Source organism: Puma concolor, chromosome E2 (genome assembly GCF_028749965.1).
Source record: "Puma concolor isolate L17-30 chromosome E2, mPumCon1.1.hap2, whole genome shotgun sequence".
Lineage (NCBI taxonomy): Eukaryota > Metazoa > Chordata > Mammalia > Carnivora > Felidae > Puma > Puma concolor.
This window is the reverse complement of record NC_141681.1, coordinates 17,991,548-18,015,104: the sequence shown is the minus strand read 5'-3', so window position 1 is coordinate 18,015,104 and position 23,557 is coordinate 17,991,548. Positions and strand designations below refer to the sequence as shown.

Here is a 23,557-nt window from a genome sequence, read left to right as displayed (position 1 = left end):
TAAAAAAAATCATATGACTCTATCAAGAGATGCAGAAAAGGCATTTGGCAAAATCCAACACCCACTCATAGTAAAAAAAGTAAACTAGGAATAGAGAGGAACATTCTCAACTTGATAAAGACTATCTACAAAAAATCTATTGCTAACATCATACTTAATGGGAAGAAACAGGAAGTTTTCCCACTAAGGTCAGGAACATGGCAAGGATGTCCTGTCCCCTCTTGCCACTCCTTTTCAACATCATACCAGCAATGCTTAGTTGCTAATGCAACTAAGAAAAGAAGGTAAAAGGTATACAGATAAGTGATTGCCAGGAGGAGAGGTGGATGAATAGGCATAGCACAGAGGATTTTTAGAGCATTGAAAATACTCTGCATATTATAATGATGGATATATGTCATTACACATTTGTCCAAACCTATAGAATGTACAACACCAAGAGTCACCCCTAAAGTAAACTGTGGACTTTGGATGATTATGATGTGTTAGTGTAGGTTCATTCTTGGTTTAAAAAAAAAAATTACCGTCAAGTGAGTGATGGTAATAGGGGAGGCTGTGCATGTGTGGGGGCTTAACACTTCCTAACCAAAACTGAATCTTTTTTTTTTTTTTTTGGTATGTATAGCCTTTTGAGAGCATAAAAAAGCCAGTGGAAAATTGGGCATTAGCCCATCCAACCCAGTGTTCTGCCTGTGACAATAGGGGTCATTTTATGGGAAAACAGAATAGTATATACTTCAAAGACTATATAATATTATTTTGAAATGTACTTTTCCAATAACTGCTGAGGGCTTTTATAATTTTTTGCTTATTTTTCAGTATAAATTTCTGACATGTTCCTGTAATGATACATTAATTACTTTTTGATCTTTGCCCTTTTTGTGATCCTAGGTTGGTTCATTCTGGCTCTGGATGTCGATCACCCTCACTTGGATCTGACCTTACATTTGCTACTCGGACGGGCTCTCGGCAGGGCATTGAGATGCATCTCTTCAGAGTGGAGACACATCGGGATCTGTCAACCTGGACCAGGATACTTGTTCAGGGTTGTCATGCTGCTGCTGAACTAATTAAGGAAGTCTCTCTAGGTATAGATCCTGATGTATCACTTCTAGCAGTAGTTAAATGGAACTGTTATACTTTATTTTAAAGTAAAAACTATTAACATATGTGCCAGACTTAAAAATATTCCAAAATATGGCAGCTTAAAATTATCATGATAGAAAGAAACCTGGTTTTTCTCATTCAGTAGTAGCCTTGTACGTGGCTCATTCATAACACCCTATGTACAACATGGCAGTTTTGCTGTTCCTCATATTAATCTGTATGTGATAGTATAAAGATTCATTGATGAAGTACTAGATGCACTAACCCTCTATTTCAGAAGATTTGGTGTCTAAGATATGGGTAGACATCCTTAAAATATAAGCATCTGGCAAGGCTTATGGCTGTAGAAAAATGAGGAATTTTGAGTAGGAATTTGTCTTCAAAAGTTTGAAAGTGTGTGCTCAGTACTTACTGAAATAAGCATCTAAAGGAAAGAAGCCTGGTGGTGTCTTTTCATTGTTGAAACGCCCTCTTGTGGCTAGTCTATATGGTTTCTTTTTTTTAATGTTTTTGACAGAAAGAGAGAGAGAGAGAGAGAGAGAGAAAACGAGGGAGGGGCAGAGAGAGAGGGAGACAGAGGATCCAAAGCAGGTTCTGCACTGATTAGCAGAGACCCTGATGTGGGGCTCAAACTTAACAAACTGTGAGATCACGACCTAAGCCAAAGTTGGATGCTTGACTGACTGAGCCACCTAGGCACCCTTATGGTTTCATTTGTATATATTTCTGTGTATGTACACATATACATCTGTATAGATATTTCCAGATTACTTTCCATTTTAGCAAGAACAAAGAATAGTCAAAATGTTTGAGTTTCTAATAGGGTTTGAATTACTTTGATTATCTTGCCTGCAAAGTCAGTTTATTTGATTTTGCCCCTCTTCTCTATGCATTTTATTTTATAAACATAGCTTTATAGGATTTTTTAGAAAGAGAAAATGTGTGAAGAGCAGAATGTCTTGTGATACTTATCTTTCTTTCCATTGCTTTTGGAAAGTGAGGGATCTCCATGGCTTTAGAATTTGCATAGGCAGCATTTCTGTGGGTCATCTTCTAAAACTGGCACAGCGACAGTTTTTTAAGTGTTGTCAAAATGACCTAATTCTTCAACTCTTTAGGACCTGCTCGGTACTTTCCTCACAACCACAATGATGATTCAAGTAATGACTAGTAAGACCCCACATTGGATTTTGACCAAGGCTACCATATCCACATTGTCTTTCTCACTTGTCTGTCTCCTGCCCGTTTTCTCTTTGGAGATGTTAGTCACCACATTAAGGGCTGCAGGACTCTGGTTTTTGTCTTGGCCACAGAATGTGCTTTCTGGGTTGTGTCCTCAGTGTGAAGGTCTACAATGCCCCGTGTTCCTTTGGGGAGCCCAAGAACACTCTTTAGGCCCTTGACTGGCATCTGGGATCACCATATCCTCTTCAAGGATCCAGAGAGATCTGTTTCCCAAAACAAAGAATGCAACTTGGATTTTTAACATTTTTTTTAGTTTCATGTTGTTTTGTGTCTGACAGCTAAACTTGTGGCAGGAAATAAAAATCTGTCCAGTCCCTGGCTCACAGTTATTTAAATGCAGATGGCTTGGGGAGAGAGAATAAGGACTGGTTGGGTCCTTATACTTTAAAATAGACAAAAGAAACATTTTTTGGTAATCTTGAACTTTTTTATTCTCATTCACAGCTGTATTTTAATCTTACCTTGGTAATACTTTCATTTCCACAATTCAGGTCAACAAACGTACTTGTTCATTACTGTATTTAGAGCTCTGTCAGATATATTAAACTGGCTGAAGGTGAACTGCTTTGATGAGAGCCCGAATTCCTTTCAGATGTGTTTTTGTATGTGCGTGCATGCACACACCTGATCTGTTATGTCTTGATATGTGTATGCTTACTGTGCACATCCACCTTCACGTATACACACACATACATACGTAAGCCAGCATGTCCTTCAGATGCACGTTACCCCTTTATGTTAAATTGTTGGGAGATTCAGAAAGGTTTATTTAAAATTATAATTATGGCACATTGTACTACATATTCAGATATCTGTGGCCTAAAGAAAGGAAGTTGACAAGAAGAAATCATTTAAGTTCTGTTTCTTTGTCTCATGTGTTTCATTATGTTTTATTTATTTATTTATTATATAGTTTACTCATTTAGGAAAATGTTAGGGACTACCTATGAGATTTTACTAGTGAATGCAATACATGAACTTCATAATGTTCATTTAGCTTTAAACCTTTATTAGATTACAGTAGAATTGACCAGTAATCCTTCTGATACACAAAGACTTTCTCCTTCTAGCAAATGTGAACTTCAGGATCACTAGGCAGAGCACACAGTTATTTCCCTTGGGTGCATTAAGCTTTATCATTTTCCATCCTGTGAATTCCACAGGAATTCAAAATATGAAAATACATATATGTGTATAATTGTTTGAGCTTTAAGAAGTATGCTTTTTTTTTTTTTAATTTTTTTTTTCAACGTTTATTTATTTTATTTTTGGGACAGAGAGAGACAGAGCATGAACGGGGGAGGGGCAGAGAGAGAGGGAGACACAGAATCGGAAACAGGCTCCAGGCTCTGAGCCATCAGCCCAGAGCCCGACGCGGGGCTCGAACTCCCGGACCGTGAGATCGTGACCTGGCTGAAGTCAGACGCTTAACCGACTGCGCCACCCAGGCGCCCCAAGAAGTATGCTTTTAAAGGCTAATTTCATCATACCAATTACCTAAGCTTATTAAAATTTTTAAATCAAACAAGAACTACTACTAAGAAGTAGTAGACATGGGAAGAGTTGCATTAGTAAATATGTAGAAAATCTGCAAGAGGAGAAGAAAAATGAGCATTAAAAAATGTTTTATTTATTTTTAAATAAATAGAGAGCAGATAGAACAGACAGAGGGGGACAGAAGATCCAAAGCAGGCTCCATGCTGACAGCAGAGAGCCTGATGTGGGGCTCAAACTCACAAACCATGAGATCATGATCTGACCCGAAGTCAAACGCTCAACCGACTGAGCCACCCAGGCGCCCCAGAAAAATGAGCATTTTAAAGTATTTATATTGTTAGGACATATGACCAAAGAGTTTGCTTTACCCATGTTCTCAGTTTTATAAAGTCGTCTTGAATCCCTTTTTATTCATCTACTAGGTAAATACTGATTGAGTATATACTCTGCTTTTACTGGCTATGCTAAAATGGATACTGTAGGCATAGCCCCTGCCTGTGAATAATGAGAAGCAGAAAGAATAATGAGTACATATCAGAGTTGTTAGAAGTCATGAGTGGAATGCATGTTTCCTGTAACCCTAACACACACCCTTCTAAGGCAAGTTTTATCACCTCCATTTTTAAGATGAAGGAACTGGAGGGGTGCCTGGGTGGCTCAGTTGGTTAAGCGGTTAAGCCTTTGACTCTTGATTTCAGCTCAGGTCATGATCTCACAGTTCGTGGGTTCCAGCCCCACATTAGGCTCTGTGCCGACCGTGTGGAGCCTGCTTGGGATTCTCTCTCTGCCTCCCTGTCTCTCTTTTTGACCCTTCCCTACTTGTGCACATGCTCTCTCTCAAAATAAACTTAAAAAAGATGAAGAACTGGGGTTAATGTAGGTAGGGCTTGAATTGGGTCTCTTCTGACTCCAAAACCAGTGCCTTAAGCCCCTGAATTTCCCCCTCTCAATGACTCATTCTTATGCCCAGATTAAACTCCTGGGGGACATATACAGTATCAGTTTCTCTTAATTCGCTAAGTCAACAAATATTTACTGTTTTATTAATTACAAAGTACTATGTTTTGTAATGAGAGAAATAAAAATAAGTAAGACCTACTTCATGCCTTTGACCAAATAGCTATAAGAAAGGAACAAGGGGCACCTGGTTGGCTCAGTCGATGAAGCATGCAACTCTTGATCTTAGGATTGTGAATTCGAGCCCCACACTGGGTGTAGAGATTACTTAAAAAGAAAATCTTTTAAAAAGAGAGAGAAAGAGGAAGGTAAGGAGTCAAGTGATGGCATTTCTTCCAATAATGAGAGAAACCTGAAGTTTTAAAAAGGTTAATGGGAGAGATCTAGTTTAAAGGGAAATGTTGAAAATGCAAAGGAAGAAGGAATAATCAACCTTGGACAGTTTCTGAGAAGGTGGGAATGGATGGGATCCAAAGCACAGATGGAGGGACTGGCCTTGTCCCTGGAAGAGGGACAAACGGACAGAGAGAGGAGAGGATGGGTGGGTGTGTACATCCACATCCTAGCTGTTGAGGAAGATACTGTCTTATACACCTGACATCCCTGGCTTTTACTCCATACCTAACTCCAAGTGCAATAATAGGCTACTTTTATGTCTCACTTCTTAAAGTTATATCATACTTGTATAATAATGGGAAAAAAACAGTAATTTTTATTTTTTTTCCTAAGGAGCCATGAGTTAACCTCATCACCACAACCATCGCTTTAAAGAATTTTACAATATAATATTCACCGAGAAGCTAGAAGAAACATTAGAATTTTAGTTTGAGGATTTTCTGTGAAGTCTAGGACTGAGAATAATGGAGTATTACTGGCCCTCTCATCCCAATCCCAATGTCTTATATTTACTTATTTAAATAAGGTTAGCCTAATCATCAGGAATTGTGCCCAAAAAACAGTATTAATGCTCTGTGCACAGTGGAATAGCCTGGAGAGTTGTGCTTTTTTTTAAGTTTATTTATTTTGAGAGAGAGAACATGTGCAAGTGGGAAAGGGGCAGAGAGAGGGGGTGAGACAGAATCTCAAGCAGGTTCCATGCTGTCAGCGCAGAGCCCAAAGCAGGGCCTGATCTCAAGAACCCAAGAGATCATGACCCGAGCCAAAATCAAGAATCAGATGCTTAACCCATTGAGCCTCCCAGGTGCCCCCAGGAGAGTTTTTTTTTAACAATACTGATGCCCAAGTTCTACCTCCAGAGATTATTTTTCTTAGTTGATTTATTTTTTTTTGAGAGAGAGAGCAGGGGAGGGGCAGAGAGAGAGGGACACAGAGAATCCCAAGCAAGCTCTGTACTGTCAGTGCAGAGTCTGACTCGGGACTTGAACTGACAAACTGCTATGTGAATTCCCAGGTCTCAGAGGGCCTCACGCTTGTAGCACCAACAACACTGCACTAACAACAAAACTGTGCTCAGGTGTTAATGGAACAGAAACTTTACCAGTGTTGAGAGAAGACATTTATTTGCCAATCTTGATGACCAGAATTTTTTGTCCTGTCAATTCAGATCAACCCTTTGAATTTTATCTTTGATAGGTCCGACTGTATGACGTTTGCCAACTATAGCCTTTGCCTTTGATAATACACACTATCTTTGTCCTCTTCCTAGATACCAACCAAACCATGTTACTGCCCCTGAAAGGCATTTCTGCCTTTGCTCCTTTGGTGGTTCCTTCTTGCTCACTTGAAACCTTCCCATACTTCACTGCCTATGCAGTTTGACCTATTCTTTTTTTTTTTTTTAATTTTTTTTTTTAACGTTTATTTATTCTTGAGACAGAGAGAGACAGAGCATGAACGGGGGAGGGTCACAGAGAGAGGGAGACACAGAATCGGAAGCAGGCTCCAGGCTCTGAGCCATCAGCCCAGAGCCTGATGCGGGGATTGAACTCACAGACCGTGAGATCATGACCCGGGCTGAAGTCGGACGCTCAACCGACTGAGCCACCCAGGCACCCCAAGTTTGACCTATTCTTTAGGGCCTATCTGAAGTGCCATCTCCTCCAGGAAACATTTCCTTGACTTTGGCCTTATTCATTCTATTGTTAGTCGTGTTCTATCTATTCTACCTCATGTGGTTAGGGATTTCATGTTTATGCCTTTCATTTATGAAGTCCTGGAGAGCAGGGACCATGTCTGTTACTTCTCCGGTACCTCACACAGCCTACTTCCAGCACAGGTGTTTAATTGATACTCTCACTGAATTAAACTGAATCAAATCAGATGTCGTGGAGAGTTATGGCCATCTTTTTCTCATCTCCATCAAGATGTGGATGCAAGCAACCAGAAAAAGATTTACTTGACGGAGTTCCAAGTAGGTTAGGTATTGCACATTCTCAAAAGAAGATTCTTTTTCCTTTTTTTTGCAGTCAGAAGAATTCTTTTCCACTTGATAACTGAAGCAGTAACTTTATTAATGATGGCTTTTGCTTGTCTTCAACAGGCTGCACATTAAATGGCCAAGAAGTAAGACTCACTGTCCACTATGAAAATGGGTTCACTGTCTCCAAGGAAAATGGAGGTTCCAGCAGCATACTGTACCGCTACCCCTTTGAAAGGCTGAAAATGTCTGCTGATGATGGCATCAGAAATCTGTATTTGGATTTTGGTGGTCCTGAGGGAGAACTGGTAAGAGTGTCACAGAAAACCATGTCTGCTCTAATAAATATTCTTTTGTTTTCTCATTGCTTCTTACCTTTTGTATAGAAAATTATGGACTGATAGTCCATTTGCAATCAGAAAATTGTTCTTCAAGATGTATTGGGTTTGGGCTTGGGGGGTTGTGTGTGTGTGTTTTCTGTTCCCCACATTAGGAAATCATTCCCTTTTTTTTTTTTTTTTAATTTTTTTTTCAACGTTTATTTATTTTTGGGACAGAGAGAGACAGAGCATGAACGGGGGAGGGGCAGAGAGAGAGGGAGACACAGAATCGGAAACAGGCTCCATGCTCTGAGCCATCAGCCCAGAGCCTGACGCGGGGCTCGAACTCCCGGACCGCGAGATCGTGACCTGGCTGAAGTCAGACGCTTAACCGACTGCGCCACCCAGGCGCCCCAATCATTCCCTTTTTTAAAAAAAATTTTTTAACGTTTATTTTTGAGAGAGAGAGAGAGACAGTGTGAGCAGAGGAGGGGCAGAGAGAGAGGGAGACACAGAATCCAAAACAGGTTCCAGGCTCTGAGCTGTCAGCACAGAGCCCGATGCGGGGCTCAAACCCACGAACCATGAGACGATGACCTGAGACGAAGTTGGATGCTTAACCGACTGAGCCACCCAGGTGCCCAAAAATCATTCCCTTTTTAAAAAGTTTTGTTTGGGGGCAGCTGGGTGGCTCAGTTACTTTAGCATCTGACTCTTGATTTTGGTTCAGGTCATGATGTCATGGTTTGTGGGTTTGAGCCCTGTGCTGGGCTCACTGTTGCCAGCATGGAGCCTGCTTGAGATTGTCTCTCTCCCTCTCTCTCTGCCCCTCGCTCATATTCTCTCTCTCTCTCTCTCTCTCAAAATAATAAACTTAAAAGAAAAAAGTTTTGTTTGAATGGTATAAAAAAAATACAGCCCTTTTAAGACACAGGCTTTTATCGAATATGAGATATAAAGTGCAAAAGCTGGTAAACTATAATAAATAAATTCTATCCATTGCTATTATTAGCAGTTGGTTGAGATAAGAGTTAAAAGTAACAGAGTGACTTGGTCGCTACAGAAATTGTGATGATCAGAAAAAAAGATACATGGGTATCTCCATACAGTTATGCTCTTTTTTTGATATCCTTGTCTTTAAAAAAAAAAAATGTCAACAGGAATTCATGATTTCCCTTAGTGAACTACAGAGTGTGTTGAGTATACTTCAGAAATCATAAGTTAAGATAAAGGAGTAAAATAATACCTTGTCTCTCTTATCAGTTTTCAGCCAGTAGTTCAGATTTTATACATGAACTATTATGTCTCTTGACACAATCACCATAGGTGGAAATTTGCAAAACAGAATCTTGAAATTTTATAACTGAAAGAGATCTTAGAGATAATGTAGTTCAACCTCCAAATAAGAAATTATGTCTAAAAATCTTATTTTCAAAGATAAACCTGTCGGAGACTATGATTGGGGCGTGGACCAGGGCTTTTCAAAAGCCTGAAGCATTAGAGAGAGTTAAATGCTTCTATTAAATTAACCTATTAAATTATTATTAGCAGTTGTCATTTAGCAAGCCAGGTGTTAGCAATCCTGGCTATATAGTTTGAATTTTTTTTTTTTAATGTTTGTTTTTTTTTGAGACAGAGAGGGACAGAGCATGAGCAGGGAAGGGGCAGAGAGAGAGGGAGACACAGAATGTGAAGCAGGCTCCAGGCTCCGAGCTGTCAGCACAGAGCCCGATGCGGGGCTCGAACTCACGAACTGTGAGATCATGACCCGAGCCGAAGTCGGACACTCAACCGACTGAGCCACCCAGGCGCCCCTGGCTATATAGTTTTAATTCCTGCTTTATACTTAATATATACAAAGTTTAATGATGAAATTAGTGCTCTGTAATTTATATTTTGAATCAGGTTTTACTTTTCTTTAAAAGGCATAGTTAACAAGGTCCAATTCCTAGTCTATGTATCAGCGCCAATGGTTGACGAATCACTCGTTTCACTCAGCCTGACGCCAGGTCTCCTTGTTCCTCTGGTGTCAGCCATCCAGATTAGACACTTGTGCTTAGGAGGGTATAGCTAGCCCTTCTAACGAGCCTTGGGAGCTCTCATTCCCATTACAAACCTATGAGGGATGTCAAAAATCATACCCATCCATAGTCACATTTCAGTTGAGTTCACCGTGATTTCCTGCTGGGAATATAACCATAATGAATGGTTTCCATATAGGATATTCCTCTTTCTTTTACATCTTGTACTTTTTAGTTCTCTCTACCAGGCATAGTGGGATCTGGTACACCACCAGTTGTATTCTAATTGTGATGCGGGAGCTCACACCAGTATTTAATTCCTCCACTGAATGATCTTACTTCAGAGTATACTTTCATTTGTGGCTTTAAGAAACTCCCAAGAATTTCTATAAATCTGGGACATTCTTAATCCAAATTCTTTTTAAAAAGTAGAACATCACGTCCAAATTTGCTTATTTTGTGTCTGTTTATTAAAGCTTTTGGGTAGGAGCGGCTAGGTGGCTCGGTCAGTTAAACATCCGACTCTTGGTTTCTGCTTGGGTTATGATCTCACAGTTTGTGGGATCGAGTCCTGTGTCAGGCTCTGCGTTGACATTGCAGAGCCTGCTTGGGATTCTGTCTTTCCCTCTCTCTGCCCCTCCCCCAACACACACTGTCTCTGAAAATAAACCTTAAATTTTTTTTTTTGCAAATAAAGCTTCTGTGTATGGTAGTGCTAACTGATGCGCTTTCTCCACAGACCATGGACCTGCACTCTTGTCCGAAGCCGATTGTATTTGTGTTGCACACGTTCTTGTCAGCCAAAGTCACTCGTATGGGACTGCTTGTATGAGCAGCAAAAAATCAGAAAAGAGTCTTGAATGTCACAAGAAGTATTTCCACCTCAAAAAAAAAAAAAAAAAAAAGCACAAAAAGAAAGCTCTCTCTCCTCCAGCACAGTGCCTTGACAAGGACCTGCAAATCACTGCTGAACAGTAACCATGTTTAAAGAAGAGCCTGCCTTTCACAAGCTACCTTGGCCAGAAATTCTAGTACTCTAATAAGCTCCAACATGAAGCTGTTGATTGACTGTATAGTTTCCTAATGTGGTTTCTAAGTAACTAGGTTTATTTCCCCTGTTAAGAAGGATGGCTCATTGTGGGGTTTCTTTTGGGACGTAATCAAATATCGAAGAGTTGTTTTCGTTTTCTTCTTCCTACAGGATTTGTTGCAAGCTTAGCCTTGGTCTCTTGCTTTATTTGACCATCTCTTCCCAGGTGCTAGTTGGCAGCAGCCTGTGCTTCTTGGCCATTCCAGATAGGTCGTACATTCTGTTGGAGCTGGCTGTCATTTATTCCTTCCACCCTAGGAAGTCCTGGAATTGCACACCCAAGCGTTCTTCCATGTGTCCTGGCTCTCCTGCATCCCACCCTGGCCATCACTTCCCATCACATCACAAGCTTTGCCACTCATAAGTGCTAACTTTAGGACTTAGAACTTGCAAATTTTTATTTGCCTTGCCTTCCACTTCTTTTCTAGTGGTAACCAAGTTGGAAGCCACTGATTTGAAAGAAGAGTTTTGCTTGTTTTAGATTTTTCTGATTTATCTTTGGTAGGAGCCAGGGAATAAGATTTATTTTAAAAGAAAGTCCTCATTTTAGCCTAAGCCATTTTTTATTGCTTACCAAATGTGCCTTTGGTTAGGGTTAGTGGAGCTTTATTAGTCACTGTATGAATAACTGGATATCACTGCCATTCCAGGGAGATAATCCATCCTAGTTTTGAGGAATAGTCTTTAAGATGCATTTCCTGAGTAGTATCTTTTCTAGTGGGCAGATCTCATTGGGGAAGATAAATTCTGGAGAGCCTGCTTGTTTAAAGAGTAGACTATAAAGGCAGCTCTTCACAAACATCATGTTGAGTTGCTTTGGGTTTTGTGAGCCCATGCAGGGCCCTGGCCCCGGCCCTTTGTGGAAGCAGATGGGTACAGACAGGCAGCTGCTAATTCAAGACTCACTGTTGGTGTAGTAATGCGTTCGACAGCGGGCAGGGTGACGAGACCATGGAATAGCTACCTGGGTTTTGCTAAGCATTGCCAGACATCATCTTTAGGACATAGTAGCAGTAAGATTGCTGATTTTGTAGTATTAGAGAAACACGTTCAGCTTGTTTTTCCTAATTATGAAGGAGGTATGTATCTGAAAACATTCAAAATAATATAAGAGCTGTCTAAAATGTCAAGATTACCACAGTCCCCAGATCTGAAAGAGAAGGTAATATTGACTTGGATGTTCTCTGTGTTCTCCGAAGAAAAGTCTATGCCGAGCTCTCACTAGATTTATGAGGTATGCCGTAAGAGGGTGTGAGCTCTTTGGAGAGTGGAGGAAGGTAGCACTCCAAATAGGAAGGAAAAAACCCCACAATCATATGGAAAACACGAGCTATTTGGTGTGAGTGCCGACTGACCTAGGTAGGACATTTGAAAGAGCAGACTCATGAACAGAGTTTGAGTTAGACATTGTAACCCCACTGTTTTCCCTGTGCCCATAAGTCGGTCCTCCTTCCCCTTGTGTACGGTGAGAATAACCACATGCACAGGCTGGGGAGAGAGAACTGTTCTCCCCCCAGCTACAGTTCCAACAATGAATGATGTGGTCCACTTAAAACTGGAAATTGACATCTACACTAGAATATGTGTTTCAAGGGCTTTTTTTTTTTTTTTTTTTTTACGTTTTAAAGGTTCATAAACCTGTATTTGGCTCCAGCTGAAGTAAATTTGCAAATAGGGAAGGAAAAAAAATATCTTGAAGGTCCAGCTATGATTTCTGGAAGCAGAATTTCAACACATAATACCCTCAGATAAGGGAGCTTAGACTCTTTGCAGTGAGAGCATTATTAATCTGAAACGTTGCACATGCAGTCACAGACTTTGCAGCGAAGCCATTTGGTGGAGGTTTTCTTTGTTAGTGTGAAAGGCTAAGCCACTGAGAATATTTTCAGGGGGAACTTCTGAGCCACCCTGCTCATCGCTTACATGAAAAAGAACTCTAAAAAAGGTGTGATGAAAATGTGGGCAGGAGAAGGAAAAGCATGTGAGCCATTTTGGCTCATTTTGTTCCAGCTTAAATTGTCACCAAGGTCCATAAGGTTTTTAAATCTTTTGAGTCTTAATGTGAAATGAAAATGTGTGGGAGATTTCCTTTGACCACTAGCACCCCCGAGAGCAAGAGCCTTTAAGCTGCCTGTTTAACATCAGCAGCTTTCCACTCGTGGGTGACCAGATTGTTATTCAACTAAGTGTGTTTGTGGAACTTTCAAACCACAGATGAAGAGCTTTTTATGGATGGGACAGCCTTGATTAATATGTATTTTGTATTAAGATGCCAAAACATGGCAAATTATTTTCAAATGATAACTAAAAATGGGCATTTTTGATATTTCACATCTTTTATAGAACAGCTTTTCATTTCTTTTTCATTTCGAATTAGGAAAATTGTTGAGAATGTTGTGGGCTTGCCTGTGTAGAACGGGAAGGAACCTGCAGAGTAGTGTGTGTGCCTTGTTCCAGTGGATCGCTTCCTGTGCCCCTCGACCCCCCGCCTCCCCCCCCCCAGACCTGGGGCTTAGACGTCTTCTCCATATTCCACACAGAAGCCTAGAAGTAGCCACCTGGTGTGTGAAAATTCTTCCTTCTCATTCCTTAAAATTTCTCCCTTTCCTCTCCAAAAAAAGAAAGAAAAGGAAAGAAAAAGAAAAGGCTCAGTCATTCTTACTCTGAAAAAGGTAAGTCCTTTCCTGAAGTTACCAAACAAACCTTACCTAGAAATTAGTATCTATTATCTTATATGAAGTAATACTTAAATGTATGTTTATACAGTATTTATTAGATAGTTCGAACTGCAAACTCACCTACCTAGTAGACAGGTTCAGATTACATATTGGGACCTGTACAGGCAATCAAAAATATTACCTTATTTGTCATTCACCTATTTTAAAGCCATGTTTGAGCACTTTTTAGGCTAGGTGAAGTCTGATAGTGCATGTTTTTATCAGCTATACCCTCACAAACTTTGTTATTGAACATTATTGGATGGCAGGAGAGATTGAATTATTTATTTCTTCTCTAATCTAACCTACCAATCTAATCTAACCAACAAATGATTAAAGTTGTCCCTGATTGTTTTCCTAATTTATCTTCCTAGGCAGGATGGTAACCAAGCTTTTTTCAGTTGATTAGATGCACTTAGCTAATAAACTAGAATTTATTCTTAAAAATAAAATTAAGCTGTGTGGAATCTGGACAAGATTATGTTTCTCCCAGAAGAAGTTTTCGCTGTAAATGGTTTTGATGGACAAAAGTGTGACCACTTTGAGAAAAGGTTATGATGAACTTTTTTTTTAAATTTTGTGAGAACCTCCAGGTCTTCTTGTTTATTAATTTATATGCACGTGGATATATTTGTATGTTTTCAGAAACATGGAAGAATCTCCATATTTTTTAATGCAAATTTTATTGTACGCTGCTATGCAAATTCTATTAAAAGCCCTACCTACTTAAAAGTTAAACATTTTTGAAGCTTTCAGGGAAGACCTGTAGACTTAAGCACTTTCTCTGCTGTTTTGTATCTTGGACACTTACGCTGAACTGTTCTTATTTTCACTGGTTATAAGCTATTGATTGTACATAATATTTAAACTGTCCAAATATCCAGCATACATTTCCTTGTCGCTGCCATCCACCATTGATGGCATGAATGAATGGCTGGTTAGAAAGCCAAAGGTCATCTTTTTTCAGTTGATCATGAAGAAGTGAAATGTCAGATCTCTTTGGTCTCAAAGCAAATTGCTCCGGTCAGATCAAACATCTACCCAAGGAAAAAAGACTTCTTTAAATTGGGGATTCTGCTTAAACTTTAAGTTGAATTTGACCATAATCCGATTCATTCTTTTTGTATGTAGATCTCGATCAGGTCTATAATATGCCAGGTGGTATTATATTTTATCTTAAGTTTGGAAATCTCTTTCAGTTAAATTTAAGATGTTATTGCGGTTTCCCTCCAACCCCCCTCCTGAAGATTAAAGCATAAGAATCTGCCATTTGCTGCTGTTCTCTCTCTCGAGATTGCTTGGTAATCTAGAATTAGTTTGACTTTCTGCATACTGTCTTTTAATACTGACAGCAGCAGTCCCCCCCTCCCTCTTTTTTAAAGCTGTCTCCTTCCCTGTGCTGGGTGTATAGACAATAAATGTGTGATGGCAGACAGTTATAAAATAATCATGTTGTATTTCAGGATTATGTGGTTTTGAGCAATTTAGCTACTCCTATGGTGTACTGATAACTGAAATTTACTTTATGCTGGTAATAGACTACTTAGTGGCAGATTTGAAACCATTTCTCTACAACACACACAACACATCTGGCAGATCAATGATACAAGTTCATTCTATCAAAGATAGAATTTCAAGTTAAAGTAAGGTAACCAAAACTAGGCTCATGGGGCACACCTGTACATCTGTTGTCTTTTTCTTTTTCTTTTTTTTTTACACTAGCTAAACCACCAACTAGAAGAATGGTTGTTATGTATTAACTCCACAAAATATTTTAATGAGATTTCTTCTTTTGTTTCAAACTGATAAACTTGAACATAAACTTCTTGCCACCTCTTATTCTTCCCACTTCAGGTGACTGAACCAAAGTATATTTAAGTTTTAAAAGTGAATCTAAATTTGATGTAATTCATAAAGAAGGCCGTTTGCAAATGATTGCTTGCTCTCTAATGAATATTTGATTATATTCAACAAAATCCACCATCTGAATTATAATTCTTGAATTGCTCCAAAATAGATTGGTTGAAGCTAAAAAGCTATGCTAGAGAAGCAATACTTTATCATATTGTAAGATTAGCTACCCTGATAGATTTCTAACTTCTGAGTCCTCTAAGTACCTTACTCAGTTCTGTTGTAATCTTAGCTCCATGCGGTTGACGCAAATGCTTTGTTTTAGTTTTTGAGCCCCTCTTTATGCCAGTCACATATACACCTTTGGAACCTGAATGTTCTGTCACCTCTTCCAAAGTAATAGAAGTCTTTTATGCATAGACAAAAGGTTCTTTGGGGGCCTAGGGAAATTCTGACACTGCAAGGCTAATTAACGACGCATTAATTCACGTATTCCATGTACTAAGCAGTTATTAACACACAACTCTTCACAGGCTCTCTTCAGAGTCCAAAAGAAAGTTCCTGCCTGCAAGTAGCACATAATCCATTATTTCTCAATTACACCCTGCCATCTGTTTATCAATCAGTGGTTAAGTAATTAACCACTTCATACTTTTACCAAAGTACATCTGCAGTCCAGCTACTCTGGCTAACTGGAAAATGTTTAAAATGATGCTTGGTCTTTGGTCCATGCCAACATGAAAGAACTCCAAGCACACTTAAGTAGGTTAGTCTTTTCATTATGCCTAGTTTTTTAATGCAAAATTAGACTTTAGTGGGGCGCCTGGCTGGATCATTCAGTGGAACATGCTACTCTGAATCTCGGAGTTGTGAGTTTGAACCCCATGTTGGGTGTAGAGATTACTTAAAAAATCTTAAAAAAAAATAGACTTTAGTTTGGGAAGAACAGTGTAGAACATCCTTAGCAAGATAAATCTCAACAACAACAATTAAGCTCTATTACCCAAAGTGGATCAACAGGAAAGCCTTTTTAAAGAAATGCTTCTTGGGGCACCAGCGTGACTTAGTTGGTTAAGCATCTGACTGTTGATCTGGGCTCAGGTCATAATAATCTCACAGTTCGTGAGTTCAAACCCCACGTCACGCTCTGCACTGATGGTGTGGAGCCTGCTTGAGATTCTGTCTCTCCCCATATCTGCGCCTCTCTCTCTCTCTCTCTCTCTCTCTCTCTCTCTCCTTCAAAATAAACTTTAAAGAAATGTTTCTTTTAACTATAAATAGCAAAGCTGAATATTTATTTCATCTACCCCATTTCTAAATTGTGCTGACCCATTCATTTCCACACTTACACCCTTTAAATGTCTCATTTGTTGGAAGTCCTTACACATGGTAGATGGTGTGTCCAATTGAAGTTATTTTAAACCTGGCAAAATTCCACTTATTCTAGAACACTCTGGCATTCAAACTCAATAAAAAGGACACCTCAAGGAAACGAGAGGTTAATTGAATTTTTTCATAATATTCAGATAGTAACAGTCCCTTCCATCCAGCTTGCCTTCAGTGTGATGGCCTTTACTCTAAACCTACACTTTGACAATCAGGTGCTAACGATTATATGGAATTGGAACCAGCACATAAGTATTGTGGTGTAAGGGTCTATTCCTCCTAAGTTGGAAGAATTGCTTGCCTTCTATCTTAGTCCTGTTCTAATGGGCGTCGGTTATGTTTTTCACCTCTGTTTTGTGAATTACCTGAATTTGGGAGAGAGGAAATGATTTCAACTAAGTTTTGGGTTTGGAATAATCATCATTGTCAGTGATATTCTTCACACCTATAGCAAATCTACCCTTATTACAAGAACCCATTTTAGTTTTGTACTTTTTTCTCCGGCATAAGACTCCAGTATTATGTTTACAATCTGTTGGATGTCTTCAGCATGATAAGACCTTGGTGCCCAAAGAATATTTCCCTTTTGGTACCGGATCCAAGATCTTCTAGAAGATAATGTGGCAAACCACTACCTATGAAGGCCTATTATGGCTAATCTGTGCAAATTCTGATTATACTCCCTTGTGTGTATTTTGTTCCACACAACTTTAATTTTTGTTAAGTATTAAGACTTAGAAGGCTAGAGTAATGCTTCTACAAAAAATTAAAAGTATGTGATATTCTGTTTTTTTCTTCTTTTTAGAACACTGTATTTAAACAGGACTTCTTTTTAAGTGTTGTTTAAGATTTAGTTCTCAAATCATCTGGTATCACCAGGCTACCAAATCAAAACTTATGGCATAAAACAGGGCAGTATTTGTGTTCTTAATGATAATAAAAAAAGCTTTATGTGTACTCAATAAATATAAATGCATAGACAACACTTCCCCTTGAGTTGCACATCAACATATATAGCGTTGTACATTACAATGAAAATTTGTAACTTAAGGGTATTATATATATAAATACATATATACCTTTGTAACCTTTATACTGTAAATAAAAAAATGCTTTTAGACTTGTATTTTTTTTTTTCTGTTTTATGTTAAAATGGTTTCAAACCTACAGGAACATTTCAAGAGCGGTACGAAACAAAGATCTACATCCTCTTCGCCCAAATTTCCCAATTGTTAACATTTTGTATTTGTTCCATTATCATCTCTTGTCTTTTCTGACATGATGCTCTATCACCCTTAAATTCTCAGTGTGTACCTCCCAAACATAATGACACCGTCCTGTATTGCCACCGTCCAGCCCTCCCCACCAGGAAATCAACACTGGCACAACACTACCCCCCAATCCGCAGACCCCATTCACATTGTGCCCATCGTCCCAGCAACCTCTCCTTTTCCTTTCTGGCAAAGGAGCCTATCCAGTATCACAAGTGGCGTTTGATGGTCATGTCTCATCAGTCTCTTCTGGTGCCATTTTTAAGCAGATTTAGGCCAACTCCAAATTCCTAAAAACCTAGTTGTGGTTCTAGTTCCATCACTGACTTTCACTGACAGGAGCTTAATCATTGGATCAGTCTGAGCTTTATTATACTTTGAGTCACACAGAGGAGGGGAGATGGTTTCTCAGGAATCATATTAGGAATCATCAGTGCTCCATTTATTTGGGTGTCCATTACTCACTTTGCTTGAGATTTTGGCCTGGCCCTACCTTCCCAAACTGTTATTCACCTGAACTCAGTGTTTGTTCCTCTTCTTCCACACCACTCTCGGCCCCCATCCAAGGGCTCCTTAACCAAGTTAAGAATCTATTCCTTGGCATGAGCCCTAGAATGCTGACGTTTGTATAGTCTGATCTTACTAGGATGTATTAGCTAAGCAAAGTTGACTCACTGGTCCAAGCTCAGGTTTACCACAAGTGCCACATTGTCACCATCAGCAGAATCCTATCTGGAAAAGTGCTGTGCAAGAAAGTGGAACTGTGTATTTGCAAGTCAATGACTCTTTACCTGAAGTGTGGGAGCTCTAATGTGTGGGAGCTGAGAATCTGATTTCTGCTCTAGGGAGAAAGTTAGAATAGGAAGTTCTTGATCTGATTCAGATTTAGGAAGCCTCAACATCTTCCATGTGCCAGCCCACAAATAAATGTAATGCCTTTATTTCCCCTTTCCCTCTTCCACTGACTCCCCCAGCCCCAGCAATGGCCACACCACTGCAGCACTGAGGGGTTCTCAGAGTCTGTTTTCTTTTTTTTTTTTTTTTCAACGTTTATTTATTTTTGAGACAGAGAGAGACAGAGCATGAACAGGGGAGGGGCAGAGAGAGAGGGAGACACAGAATCGGAAACAGGCTCCAGGCTCTGAGCCATCAGCCCAGAGCCTGACGCGGGGCTCGAACTCACGGACCGTGAGATCGTGACCTGGCTGAAGTCGGACGCTTAACCGACTGCGCCACCCAGGCGCCCCTCAGAGTCTGTTTTCAAGGTATCCTTTAAGGAGAAATGGGTGACCAAGCTGCCGTTGGAAGCAGCTTCCCTCCAGGATGGGGAGCTTCCCCTGAGAAACCCTGCTTTGTCGGCAGGGTCAGTCTGTGTACTTCAGGCTCTTGGAACACAGCAGCTAAGCAAGAGTCCCAAGAAAGCTGAGTAGGCAGAGCAAAGAGAACGTGAGCACAGAGCCAGTGGATCTCAAACCCAGCTCTTGCCATGGGCTGAATGTGTCCCACCAAATTCAAATGCTGAACCCATCCCCCCACGCCTCAGAATGTGACTGTAGTTGGAGATAGGGCCTTGAAAGAGGTGATTCGGTTAAAATTAGGCTGTTGGGGTGGGCCCTAGTCCAATCTGACTGGTGTCCTTATAAAAAAAGGGAAGCTTGGCCAAAGATAAGGGATGCCTGTGCATACAGTAAAGACCATGCAAGGACACAACAAAAGCATCGCCATCTATAAGCCAAGAAAAAAGACCTCAGAAGAAGCCAACCCTGCTAACACCTTGATCTTGGACTTCCAGCCTCCAGAACCATGGAGAAAATGAGTTTTTATTGTTTAAGCCACCCGACCTGTGGTATTTTGTTATGGCAGCCTGAGCAGACTAACACAGCCCTCCTTAATTGTAGGGACTTGTGTTTTCATTCTGTCTTCCAACTTGTGCGGCCCTGTCTAGTGTGGGAGGTTAGTATGTTCTCAACTCTGCCTCACTCTCATCTGTCAGTTAGGGTCCCTTATTTCTTCTTAATGAATTCATTATTAATACATCCAGCAAATATGAAGTGAGTCCCCTATCAAGCCCTGAAAAAGACCCAGCCCTGCCCTCTCAATGATTTAAAAAGTCTGGGCCTTGGGGCCCCTGGATGGCTCAGTCGGTTAAGCCTCCAACTGCTGGTTTCGTCTCAGGTCACGATCTTACGGTTTGTGGGTTCGAGCCCAACATTGGGCTCTGTGCTGACAGCACGGTGCCTGCTTGGGATTCTCTCCCTCTCTACTTCCCAGCTCATGTGCGCATTCTCTCTAAATAAACAAACTTTTAAAAATTTAAATAAATAAAAGGGCAGTGCCTTTGTCAGGTGCATAACAGCAAATAAAAGCCTCCCCACTCAGCTCTGTTAGTGTCTGAAAGAGCAGTGTTCAGGGTAGAAGCTGAGGAGCCATGACTTGTACGTGTGTGTGTCTCCCTGTGTCACCCAGGCTCAGCAAACCCTGTCCTGCCACTCCTGCCATTATCCTGACTCCACCGTCCACAGACACGCTCAGCACCTTGCTTGGCCTTTTGGTTCCTCAACCTCCTCGTGGATGACGATGGCCCTTTCACCCCGGTTCACCCATCCTCCCACTCCCACCGCCGCCCCCTAGACTGTTAGTGCTGGAACAGAGCATCTTCCGAAATCAATAACTGAAGCATCTCTCTCCAGTGCGTCCCCACTGTGACAACCCTTCAGTCTATTGGGTCCTTAACTAGTCTACCCACTCTTTGACCTTCTCGTCGGTCCCGCAACTTTCCCAGCTCTGATTCCACAGCCTATCATTGCGGCACCACCCTCACCAAGACCTGTGAATCCCTTGCTCCTCTGTCTTCATAGCAGCCACCTGGGGGAACCCAGCTCTCTTCCTGCATCTGCCCGAGCAGCTGACTCCTGGGGAGAAAAATCCAAGGCAAATTGGTACCTCTATACATTTGTAGAGGTTGCCAGCCTTTACCAGGTATGCCCTTAACACCGCTCACTGTGGGTTCACTTGAAAGGGTTTCAAACCGTCTTCACTCTGCTCAAACCCCAGGCCTCCCACCTCTGTCTCTGTCCCTCTCGCAACAAATTCTCTTTCCTCCTAGCTCCCTGAGAAAACCGCAGCCACCCAGAAGTACCCTCCCAATTTGTTATCTTCTGGCTGACCTAGGTAGGCACCTGTTTTTCTTCTTCCCTGCACCTATCATGTCTAAAGCCACTCCTCTTACATCTGTTTTGATCCCATTTCCCGTTCATTAGCCTCCTCAACTAGATTCCTCCTATTGGATTTTTAAATATGCTGAACTCTTCTCCCATTAAAAACCATCACAGATTCCTTCCTGGACCCCTCAGCTCCTACAGCCGATGCTCTAGGGCTCCCTTCCTTTCCTCCAAACTTCTTGAAAGAGTTGTGCCCCCTGGTGACCCGCTCTCACCCGGCCCGCTGTGGTATGGTTTCCGCCCCCATCGCTTGACTGAAACATCTCTGGCTGAGGTGGTTGGTGTCTTCGTATTACCGTCTGTCTTCTCGGCTGCGTTAGACACTGTGCTCCCCGCTCCTCATCCAGCACTCCTTCCCTGGCTCTCAAGACACTCTCGTGGCTATCCTCTCTCTCCAGCTGTCTTTCTGAGCTGCTTTTGCAGGCTCATCCTCCTCTCCTTAGTCGATAAACTTCCAAGCTCTGTCCTAGGCTCTCCCCTCACCTCCCCCTGCACTCTGCTCTTCCCTAGGAGATCTCATTCCCACCTATACCCGCACATCTGGCAGATGTACATCTCCCACCTCTTTTTTCTGACTTCCAGAGGCATATGCCTAACTGACCCTTGATGTTTCAAATGCACCTCAAATTTGTGATCTTCCTCACTCCTCCACCCCCCTGAGCCTGGTCTTTGTTCAATATAGTCTCTATTTCAGTGTTGTCACTATCTACTCAGGCTCTGAGGCCAGCGACCCAGGTGTCATCTCCATCCCTTCCTGCCCCTCACCATACCCCAAATCTAACCCATTTGTGTGCTTATGATCTGCCTTCCAAAATCTCTCTATTCTGTGAATGTCTCTCCATGGCCCTGCCCCTAGTCCAGGCTTCCCTCATTCTTCTGGACTATAGCAATAGCTTCACATGCTATAGTCACTCCATCCTTGCAATCTCTTCTGCACACTAGAGCTAGAGTTACCTTTTCTTAAACGGAACCTTTCCTGACCACCTATCTTATGTAGGTTGCCTGTTAGACACTCAGGAGCTTTCACACATGGGCCTCAACACACTTACTACATCATTTTTCCTGATGAACATCATCTTCTCAAACTGTAGGCTGCCCTCGACCTGTTTTGATCATTGCTGTATCCCCAGAAACTATACTGAAGTTTACCAGGCTAAAGCCCCCAGCTTTGGAGGTTTATGAAAGCCACGTTCCCAGGGCGCCTGATTGGCTTGGTTGGTAGAACATGTGACTCCTGATCTCCGGGTTTTAAGTTCAAGCCCCACATTGGGTGTCGAGATTACTTTAAAAAAATAAAAATCTGAAGAAGAAGAAGAAGAAGAAGAAGAAGAAGAAGAAGAAGAAGAAGAAGAAGAAACCCGCTTTCCTAAAGAGAAAAGTAGAAGGGCTAATATTAAAAAACAAAAACAGGGGCACCTGGGTGGCTCAGTTGGTTGAGCATCTGACTCTTGATTTAGGCACAGGTGGTGGTCTCATGGTTGGTGAGTTCAAGCCCCATGTGGGGCTCTGAGCTGACAGTGTGGGTCCGTTTGGGATTCTCTGTCTCTCTGCCTCTTTCTCTCAAAAATAAATACATAAACATTTAAAAAGAGGAAAAAGTCTAAAATCAAACAAGAATAAAAACAGGGGTGCCAGGCTGGCTTAGTAAGTGGAACTTGGAGCTCTTGACCTTGGGGTCGTGAATTTGAGCCCCACGTTAGGTGTAGAAATTACTTAAAAAAATAAAATCTTTTAGGGGCGCCTCGGTGGCGCAGTCGGTTAAGCGTCCGACTTCAGCCAGGTCACGATCTCGCGGTCCGGGAGTTCGAGCCCCGCGTCAGGCTCTGGGCTGATGGCTCAGAGCCTGGAGCCTGTTTCCGATTCTGTGTCTCCCTCTCTCTCTGCCCCTCCCCCGTTCATGCTCTGTCTCTCTCTGTCCCAAAAATAAATAAACGTTGAAAAAAAAATTAAAAAAAAAATAAAATCTTTTAAAAAATAAATAAAATAATAAAGATAAAAAAAATAAAATAATAAAATAAAATAAAATAAAAAGCTGGCTTTAGACAGAGCCACCAGCATTATAATAATACTTAACAGGCTGAATCCCCCCAGTGTGGGGTACGCTGTGTTTACATTAGTTAGCTCATTCATTCCCCCCAAAAGCCAGACAAGATACTAATTTTAGTACATCCTCTTAAATACCAGAAACCCGAAGCTCTGGGAAATTAGGCTTATACTGTGCAAGAAAAACTGACCTACAGGCGCTATTTCACAGCAATGGTGTCTAGGACTTGAGGTTTCTATTCGGTCCTGACTCTGGCCTCGCCCCGCACCCAACCCCACCCCAGCCCTCGCTGGGCTCCCCGCCCCTAACACACCCCTAACACGCCCTCCTCCCGGCCCCACCCCGGACCTCGCCGGCACAGACCCCCGGCCTCCTGGAGGGCTGCCTGCAGTGCCGGCTGTGGCCGCTGGGGGGAAGTCGCGCGGCTCGGGCCCGACCGCTCTGGGCCGTGCT

General features: G+C 41.4%; 1 protein-coding gene across 1 annotated transcript in view; it reads left to right on the top strand.

Moving 5' to 3' along the window:
- SNTB2 (syntrophin beta 2) overlaps window positions 1-17,694 on the top strand; it is a 109,123-nt gene extending 91,429 nt beyond the window's left edge. The window contains exons 5-7 of the mRNA XM_025920772.2: window positions 892-1,088; window positions 7,307-7,491; window positions 10,264-17,694. Coding sequence (XP_025776557.1) covers window positions 892-1,088; window positions 7,307-7,491; window positions 10,264-10,356 — 475 coding nt within the window. The 3' untranslated portion in view covers window positions 10,357-17,694. The remainder of the gene's footprint in view (window positions 1-891; window positions 1,089-7,306; window positions 7,492-10,263) is intronic.
- The last annotated feature ends 5,863 nt before the right edge of the window (window positions 17,695-23,557 follow it).